Raw genomic sequence first — 9,909 nt, forward strand, 5'->3', positions numbered from 1 at the left:
TGATAGTAAATTTGGTTATCTTTTATTGCAACACTATAAATTGTAAATTGTACTATATATATTGTACTACAATAGTACAATAACAATTTCTTTTTTTAATTAACCCCCCCAMCACACATTTCCACTAACTGGTGGAGAACTAAAAAGAAACTCAAACATGTGAATGTAATGAAATGAACAAGAAACTAATTCTTTTGCCTCCAGGCTTGGTTTAATTAAGTTCTTGCTGACACACAGAGTGATCTTATCACTCTGCAGAATGAAAGTGAAACTTCTACATGGTAGGAGGAAAAAAAAAACCCAAACTACCAAACGCCAGTGTACAGAGTGAAGGACCTTACAGTTAGAAAGCAAAATCCCTCTTTCCGTTTAGACTGTGTATATCCTTACTTGAAATAGTATTTACTCATCTTTTGCACTATATACCTTTCTATACAGTTGTATTGGGAAAGCAGTGTTAAGAACTTAATGGAAAAAATGCCCAGTATCTTCAAGCAGAAGTCAGAATTGATTTAAATAAATAGACATACAAAAATGCCAACATGCAAATATATACATATACATACATATATATATATATATATATATATATATAAACTCCAAGAAAACTAGGAGTTTTTCACATTCTAAATATTCACAGACACAATATTCAAGAAATTCAGTACAAATCTTTTCTTAAATTTGGCTTCATTTAGGATTTTAAAGTCCTTTTCTGTTTTAAATATTATGACGTCTTTCAGATTGAAGAGTAAGCAGCTTACTTTGACATAAGCATCAGTGCCAGCTATGGCCGAGAGAAGCAAAGTCAGAAGCTGAAGCTCTCTCCATAGCTTGTAGATCCAGAGATGTGGCTCCGAGCACCCGAGTTACATGGCTAAAATAGTCCAGTACAGGTGGCACGAGTTATCCCCTAAAAAGGAATCCTCTAYTGAACTGCCAGCCTGAGCTTATAATGTACCTCCTTACACGGAGGGGATACTGAATCCTCCAAAGAAATAGCTGCGGTAATTTTATATAAAAAAATCAAAATTTTAGTACTGTTTGATCATAATACATTATTTCTCGAAGCCAGCGTTTCCAGCAAAATCAAGGAGCACACGCGGAGACTGCGAGAGAGCAGCGTGCGCCTGTGCCTGCGGAGGAAAGCTCACGCGGGCGAGCGTGCGGCGGAGCACGGAGGCGCATCTCCCTGCACAGAGGTGGAGAAGGAAGCGTTACGATTTTTCACGGAACAAGTGGCGTAGGAGTTTTGCTTCTGGATGGGCAAAGTTTCTCGACAGAAATAGAAACTGTTTTCCGTACTTTACATAGTAACGTCACTGAGCTGATGGAATTACTGGTTGTATATAAATGCGTGGAGTCTCACTTGCTTTTGTTAAGGGGCATTTATACTGCGTATTTGCAGGGCATGATTAAGAAATCATGTTTGAAGGAAGGAAAGCTTAACCTTAAATTAAAATAAAACTAACGAGAGAAACTGGATAATTTAAGCGAGTGATGTGTTAAATTGGGGAAATAGATAGTATTCTTTGTCTCTCATACCCTTTTAATCAGATTATTCATTTCAATTTAGCATTTTTAAGTATGTTCTGAGGATGTGATGTAAGTTTTATTTTGTTCAGGCTTTCTGTTGTGTCCAGCATGGGGACAGTTGAACAACAGGCTGTTTACGTTCGCTATATGCTATTCACATACTTTAGTATCTTTAGGACTCTTCAGGATACAYGTAGGAGTCTGAGTATTGAATTCTAACCTGAGCACAGGAGTGAACACATGATGCACTCTTTCTGAAGCCTGATGCATCTTAACATGCATGTGCTGAAACTTTTGCATTCAACCTCTTCAGTTTACGGATAATTTTTAGGCTAATCAATCCGATAAATCACGCTYGAGAGAATTATGCAACTAGACCTACCTCTTCAGTCCTCTGAGCATCAGACTGAAGTACCACCTTCACGAAACGCATTCCTAGCACATCTGAAGCAGCCAGGGACAACTGGCGAGAGTGAAAGGGTGCTGAGAGAACCTGGTGGTGGAGAAAGTTGAGAGAAGCTTGTCAGTTTATGGCCAAAGGGAACTTAAGGAAACCAGAAAAACATGCAATGAAAACAGAGGAGTTCTTACCTTGTATAACCAGTGATGCAAAAAAACTTGCTGGCATGTCTGGCACAAAGTGTGGGTGAATTATAGTCCTGAGAACATCTGGAGTAGGTCTTGCAAGAGGTGGTGGGGTTTCTTCTTCCATGACAGTGCTGGTTACGCCAAAAAGAAAGCTATGCTAAACACACATGGTCCTCYGGGAGCTAGAGATGAACCAGAGGCAGAAAGAACCTGCCCAGCATCAAGAAAAACCCAGCTTTTCTAGAGTCTGCTAGGAAGTAGCAGTGAATGAGGAGGATTGTGCAACTGAATTAATTGTCAGGCAGGAGGAAGATATCAAAAGGCTTCGTTCAAAGCAAGGTTGTGTCAATATGAATGTCAATTATGAAAATACAGTTCATGAGTGAGGCTTTAACCAATCATGCATACATGGACGTGACCATCATCCACTCCTCATCAGTGTTTTTCTCACAGGAAGAACATTGCAACACGCTCTGCAGAGTCTTCCCCACCCCCCTTAAAGTGTTTCCTGAGAGCTTGAGGATGATCCAGGCTGGAGAGACTGAGATGTATGAGTATAACAGAATAGCAAAAGGCTTTATTTCCTCCTATATTTCTGGAATGACATCCCCAGAAATATTGCTTCCTCTATGATGGCTGGAATTTTGGGATAGGCGGAAGGCGATGGCAGGAACCACTGCTCAAAGGCTGCTCTGCCAGTGGAGGCTGCTGCCCCGTACGTGCCAGTTATCCCCACACCATAATTCTCTGCTATGTCCACCTGGCTTTCCAGGCTGCTGGTGAAGGTGATGGAGGCAGCAGCCTTACCAGGATTTTGCTGCTCTGTGGAAAATTATGATTTGYCAGTGCCCTAAGGCTTGCTCTAATATCTTCCTGCTGACTTTTTTCATCTGCAGGGTCAACGCTTTTCTGCTAGCTATGCAAAACATGGCTCTTTTCATTTTTGATCATACAAACTTTTTTCTGTCAGACTTACATACATATTTGGGTTTTTGACTTATAATGTATTTTTTCTTATACAACTACATGCCATAAAGCAAATAACTACAGTGTGGATAAAACCACATAAGGAAACACAGAAAAGACTGATTTTAAAAAAGTTTTTCACATTCATCAGACCTATAGAAGTGTAAATTTTTCTGAGCCACACTACTCCTTGCCTGGAATAAATTATTGTATGATATTCCTGTGGAATAAATCCACAGGATTTCTGTGGATGAGTACTTTCTGTAGTACTCAAAGTAATTTATTTCACATGTTTTAAGTACTGGAATTATCCTTATTTGTGCTAGCCTGTGATTTCCTTTATTTTATTTTTTTTTGGCATGTCTTTTTGCTTTGCATTTTTGAAATTTTACCATAATACCTGTACAAATCCTGTCATATCCTTAGGTATGTGTTCTTTTTTGCTTTGCCAACCTCTAAGTCAATTATAATAGCATTTTCTTGAAGTGGGCATCAGAAATGCGAGGTGTATGTCCTACCCTTGGTCAAGAAATATTTCTGTGACAACTGAAAGTGAAAACATAAAGGAATGTTTACAGTACTCATATGTGACTGTGTATGTGCAGTAACAACTGGACCTCTACTATTCTTCCTAATGGAAACGTGTTTTGCATCTTACCTTGTCCAGCCGGACCATCTTGGTCAGCTTCCTTGAAAGGTGGTTCTGTCGGTTCTGTTTGACCAGTCAGCTCTTTCTCCCTCTCTGCTTCACTTTTCTCATCACTGGCTTCCAGGAAATTAAGTGGGGTAAAGCTACCAGTGGTATAAACTGCCAGCGTGATAGCCTGCTCTGTTGGAGACTCCAAGTCATCAGTGGTTAGTTCATTGCTGGTATATTCATCTGCTGGAGGAAGAAGATAGGAGTCCTCGGGTCTTGGAGGGCTGCGACTGCTACCCAGAGCACTGAAAGGCACTGTGAAACTTTGTTGGTCAGTAGTGGTATCTTCAGTGCTTGGAAGAAATCTCTCTCGAGACAGTCCTCTGGAGGGTTTAGTAGGGAACGCAGTTTCAGATGAAACAAAATTATTAAAGTCTTCAGGGGCACTGATCTCTCCGCTTAGCGCAGGGATTTCGGTTGCAAACTCATGGTCCAAGGCGTCTCCTGTTTGGTCCACTGGTGCTGGGCTGGGATAAGCTAGTGGGAGTTCAACACTCATGGAGTCCTCCTGAAAAAGGGATTCAGAGGGAAAAAAAGATTAACGCAAAGTAATTAGCATTAGCTTTCACTGCTAGAAAGGCTAATAATCTTTAGTCACAGGATCTTGTGGAAACTAACTCATCATGAAGTCATGAGATATATAAAGTGTTTGACATATGCATGTGATCCTAATCACATTGCCTGTTATTTTAAAATCAGTCAAAGAAAGATGACTTTTACTACCCCTATCATTTGCTCTTCTTTCCTCATTGACGTGTACTACTTTACTGGTGAGCCATGCTTTGCTTTGTAATTAAAAGTGGCAAAGGTAATGAAGCAGTAGTGTTCATGTGTAAATACTTTAAACAATGCCTCTGCTTTTGCTGTGGAGCACAATAATATTTATCTTTGCAGACTTTATAAAAAGGTAGATATGTATTTTAGTACTAGACTATTTTTCTTTGCTTGTATCTTAGACTGTTTGCATTAATTTTGTGTGGAGAAATAWATAAAAATCTCATCCTGAATTAACTTACCAACTCAGGGATTGCTAGAGGAATAGTGACCATGGACTGGATATCATTATCGGAATCACTAGGTGGTTTAATAGATTCTGCAAAAAATAATCATATTTTTATATATATGTATATATTTACATATACACACACATATACACAGAACTGAATAGTTCAAAGATGGTCACACTAACAACCAATCAAAASTTATAAACTTAGTAAAAAGCAATATTAAACTAATTATTCTCCATCAGAAAGATGATTTTTAAAAAACAGTGCTAAGAATAAACGGGCATAAACTTCAATTTAAAATGACAAGTGAGAGGAAAACAGGAATTTTATATGCAGTATTCTTTGTCCTCCTTATATAGCATAAATGGGATAGAGCTGCAACGGGCTGAACCACGCATAGCTGGATGAATGATTATATCCAGCTGAAGTACAAACCATTCAGTGAAATCCACATGGGCTATGATGACTCATTAYATTTTATTCATTAAGCTAAAATGCTTTTCAATTTTGCCCAGAGCCCACACTGTTGTTACTCTCCATAGTTTTGGATTTAACGCCCAGTTGCTCCCTTAACCCTCTCTGAGGAACTCTGTAAAACACACATGCATGCAAGTTGATTTCCTAAAATTAATAATTAAAAATAGCTGGTGGAAGAAAGTTACTTAAAAATAGATATTGTTAAAATGTTTTACATCTATTAATTTTTTTTGCTTGGCACTTTTAATCTGTATTAAATAAAACACTTCAATCATTCCAAAAACATTAGTTCATCTAAATATTTTTTGKCAGAAAAAAATGCTGCTGTAAATGAAATATTATAGCTAAAATCTGCTGAGTTTTTTTAACATTGTTTTGATATATATCTATACCTACATCTGTACCTATATATATKAAAAAAAMCTTTTAAATTGTTTCCCAATTTTTAACCTATCTCTTCTAAACYAGGGCTATGCTAGCTTTGAAAAAAATAACTGATGGACTAGAAAGGGTTATTTATGATGGATTACTGGACATAATAGAGCCTCTGAATCTTCTGYTGAGGTTCTTCCTCATCCAGCTTTAGGTCTCTACTCTAAGCTTGTCATCTACACTCCATCTGTACTGCAGAGAAAGAAATGCCCCCTCACAGTGTGAGATTCATGCCACCAATTTTAGCTTGAGAGCCAATGCTCTTTAGGGTACTTACCTTTCTCTTCTGACTCCACTGGAAGGTTAGGTAGCTTGCTTACAATGGAGGCTCATTTTTTAGATAGCTAAATCTARGTTAGAGGAAAACCTCACTATTTTTCTTATTAAAAATAAGAAACTATCCATACTGGGAAATCAAAACGCTTTTGTGAATTTTCATACTGTATTTCTTGTTTCTTCTCCTCTTATTTGACTGCATCTACAAAATATTCAGCTTTTCTAAACAAATRACCTATAAAAATAGATCTTCCAATGTGATTAGAAGTTGGACTCTAAAATTATAAGGCATCATTTTGGTTTTAAATTTAACTTAGCTCTAAGCATCCTTTGGATGCTACGCAAAGCACAGYAGAATGGGCAAAGACCTTACTCAAATTGCGCATATTTGCAAGGCAAGGTTTAGACCTGTGCCTGTACTGGCCTGCCTACTGACCATCAGTAAACTGAAGTGTTCCAAGGTCCATTGGCAGGGACTTGTCCTCCTGGAGTGCTGTGGCAACCAGTTGCTGAAGATCTGTTACTGTRAGCTTAGGTGCTGCTACCTCCTTCTCTTCCTTTGGAGAAAGTGGAGTTTTTTCATTTTCAACCTTATTAGAGCCAATAGTTGAGATGTCATCTGCTGGGCTTCTGATTTCTGAGCCATCTCTCTCAAAGTTTACCACATATCGTGCTATAGTGCTGCTTGATCTGCAAAGGAAGGATGCGATAATGCCCAGTGCAACAAAATCAGTTACTGGTTGAGGACGAAATTTAGAAAAAAAAAAAAAAATCTATGCAGCCTAAACATATCATCGCCTGTAAAAAATAACACAGATTAGATCCTTTCTAGTCATATGGTCACCTCCAAATTACTTTTGTTATACCTAAGTCTTTTTTCTTCTATGCATAATTTTTAATAAAAATTCCAATTTTGAAGAAAATTATGARAATGTCCTAACATAATCCAGTTGAAGCTGACTACTTAGAGATTTGTAGGCCTGATAATACATTGTAAWGTTATTGGTTATTGGTTCACACTGTCATAAATGCCTGCTGGAAGTTRCCAGAAACCATAATCACCTATTGATTATTCAGGAACTTATGAAAAGTGAGTAGATAGTCTTCACTTTGTAGTACACATAACCAAAAATTCTATCATACATTTTTCACTCTTTTTGAAGAACAGCCAAAAAAATTAACCAATATGAGAAGCACATCACTTTCCTCWATAGTAGTTAGCATGTCCAAGTCCACTGAGTGTGTGTAGATTCTGCTTAGATGTACTAGTTTAACAGAAGACTTGAATCTTTTCAGTTATTCACTTCTCACAAATGCTAAATGCACTTAACTAAAGTGAAAGAAATAACAAWTATATTGTGAAACATCTGTATTGCACTATATTGCTTCCTACAATGTCACGTAAGTGGTGAGAAAGAAATTTCATCTTATGTAGTATGTGCTATGTATTTAAGTGATATTACAAAAACACAGGAGAGGAACTAGGCAACTATTCATTTGAAAATACGGATAAAAGAGAAATTCTGAGAGTTGCTAGAGAAATTTTTCTCCAGGAGCACTTTCAAGCAGTAATAAAAGATTCTGCAGATGTATCTATTAACACGCAAATGCTCCCTGCATTTTATCAGACTAACAAGAGGTCTCTTTGCTGTTCTATCCATTCTGGTAATTGAGGTAGCAAATCAAATCCTACATACTTATTGAGGAGAATATATGTATAATACAGCTAGGAAACAGCTGATCAAAAATGAAAATGTAAATATGAAGTTTCCCTATTTTTTTTTTTTTACTTTTAGTTTATGGCTAATAGAGATCTCCAGTCATCTGAATGTGAATATTGTTCAGACAATTCTCTTTTTTTTTTTCAGAGAGATCCTGACAAAATTTGATTATCTGACCCTTTCAGATTAAGGCAAAAGCTATCCTTGCCACTTTATATCAGATTCTGTACCTGGGCAGAACACAAACCAATTTACCTTGTCACATCAAGATAAAAAACATTTATAGAGGTATCTATCTACATTTATTGGTTTATGAAAAGATTAGTCTTATTAATTACAGAGAAATTACCCATCTTTTTCCTTCTTCTGTCTTCATTTCACCACAGAAGAAAGGGTGTGATAATGGATTGCAAAAGAAAGAGAAACAGAGATTCATGTACACTGGCAAACCATGCAGTCATACATCAAAAACATCATGACATTTCATCTTCTACCTGTCCTCTACAGTCTTTATCTCAGTGTGAAAATTACAGCCTGCTCTCCATCATTACACTGTTTCTCTTCCAAACAATGGGAATCTTCACGAGTCAAAACCCAAGAATTTTACTTTACCTCGATAGCTTGAAAGATTTGCTTTCATATTGCCAATACAAATGAGGCAATCTGAGGTACTGTCATTGCTATTCCGTATTTTTTCCAGTGGTAATGAACATCTATGATGACAGTGGCAACTATTACTGTTATCGTACCTGGTGCCTACTCAGGACCTAGTCACAGAGCAATTTAACCTATTAATTGCCTGTGGATGACATACYGTAGTGACCTTCTGAAACATAATGCTGCAAAATGTCGTGTTATTTTTATTTTCCTGATGAATTCTCTGGCACGTCTTTAATACTGTCCTTCTGTATTGCCTCGTGGCAAATTCTGCTAACAAATATACGAAAACAGCCAAAGGAGAATAGACAGCAACATATCCAAGCTTATTTTTGCTGTTGGAAAGCAATCCTTGTCTTCTATATTGATGAATGTACTTTCTCATCAGTGCCTGAGGCTTAAGACCAAGATACTAAACAAAAATTGACCCTAAATCTCTTGGAGTCACAACTGAAGGAGGTTACTTAGCGWACGCTGTGATTGCAAGATGCCTCCACAGATTCTCTCTGCTTGTTCTGCAGTAGTCAGCTTTTGCTTTTCCTTCTTTCACTGTCTATCAAAATGTTAACTCACTTTCACTCTGTTTTGTTCTTACCTTTCCCTTTTCCCAGTAATTTTKCAGAGAGAAAAGCTGAGAAAAGTAAGCTCTTGTCTAAAATTACACTGTGATATGATTATTCTTCAACATGTACTAAATCCTAATAGAGAACTGAATCTTCTTCAAGCTGTGACATAAGCCCACATGAGTATATGTCTCTTKTTCTTTCTTCCCTTTCAGTTTCTGTTTTTTATTACTATTTGTAATTCTGTTTTCCATAGACTCTTCACATATCACATGCTCTTTTCTATGGAATCAACCATATGAAATACTTATTTTTTGAAAAAAAAATGTAGATTCTCCATTGAAACAATACATAGTAGCTTGTGTTAGCAGTAAACATATGAGGAAATTAAAAGTATAAGAGGGGCAAGACAGAACAGGAATTTATTCAAAAATAAAGCATCTGAATGGTTTGAAGTACTGGGAAGAAACCTATTGCAAAAATTTTGCATGTGTGAATGGATCATATCCTCCTGCAACCAACTCTTGCCAAAGCACCTTCACTGTGCTCTGCGAGGRCACAGCGTCCACACACAGAGAGTGTGGATCCCAAATTATCCATGCTCTTAACCCTCTTTGCCTGAAGTCATTTAAGAAATTTCTTATCTCAATGCTACCAGCAAACAAATGATTAGAAAACATTAATAAATCACCTGAAACAGTATTCCTAATGTCCTCAGGGAACCAGAACTACTTCTTCTGCTTAAGAACTCAAAGGCTTGGGATGTGTTTGCACTTCTCTCTGTATTTTCTCTGTATTGTTCCCAGAGAACTAATTTCTATTTATAGCAATACGTGTACCACTATTAATAGGTCTCTTGATATTAGAGGAGAGAAGGGAGAGGAGAATCCTAGCAGCCAATAGAAAAATGAGTCCCATTTTCTTACTTACTTAAATCCTAATACATGGATTTCTTTGAATCCTGGAAGTTTCTCAAATATTTTTTGCATCTA

General features: G+C 37.2%; 1 protein-coding gene across 1 annotated transcript in view; it reads right to left on the reverse strand.

Annotated features, from left to right (window-relative positions):
- IMPG1 (interphotoreceptor matrix proteoglycan 1) overlaps positions 1–9,909 on the reverse strand; it is a 55,705-nt gene that overhangs the window by 17,753 nt on the left and 28,043 nt on the right. Inside the window, exons 8-12 of the mRNA XM_085316065.1 lie at positions 9,848–9,906; positions 8,047–8,067; positions 6,413–6,666; positions 4,801–4,877; positions 3,746–4,292 (exon numbers count right to left, since the gene is read on the reverse strand). Of these exons, the coding sequence (XP_085172191.1) occupies positions 3,746–4,292; positions 4,801–4,877; positions 6,413–6,666; positions 8,047–8,067; positions 9,848–9,906 (958 nt within the window). The remainder of the gene's footprint in view (positions 1–3,745; positions 4,293–4,800; positions 4,878–6,412; positions 6,667–8,046; positions 8,068–9,847; positions 9,907–9,909) is intronic.

The sequence above is a fragment of the Rhea americana genome, unplaced genomic scaffold (assembly GCF_003343005.1).
Source record: "Rhea americana isolate MKP2758 unplaced genomic scaffold, rheAme1 scaffold_45, whole genome shotgun sequence".
NCBI classification, from domain to species: Eukaryota; Metazoa; Chordata; class Aves; order Rheiformes; family Rheidae; genus Rhea; species Rhea americana.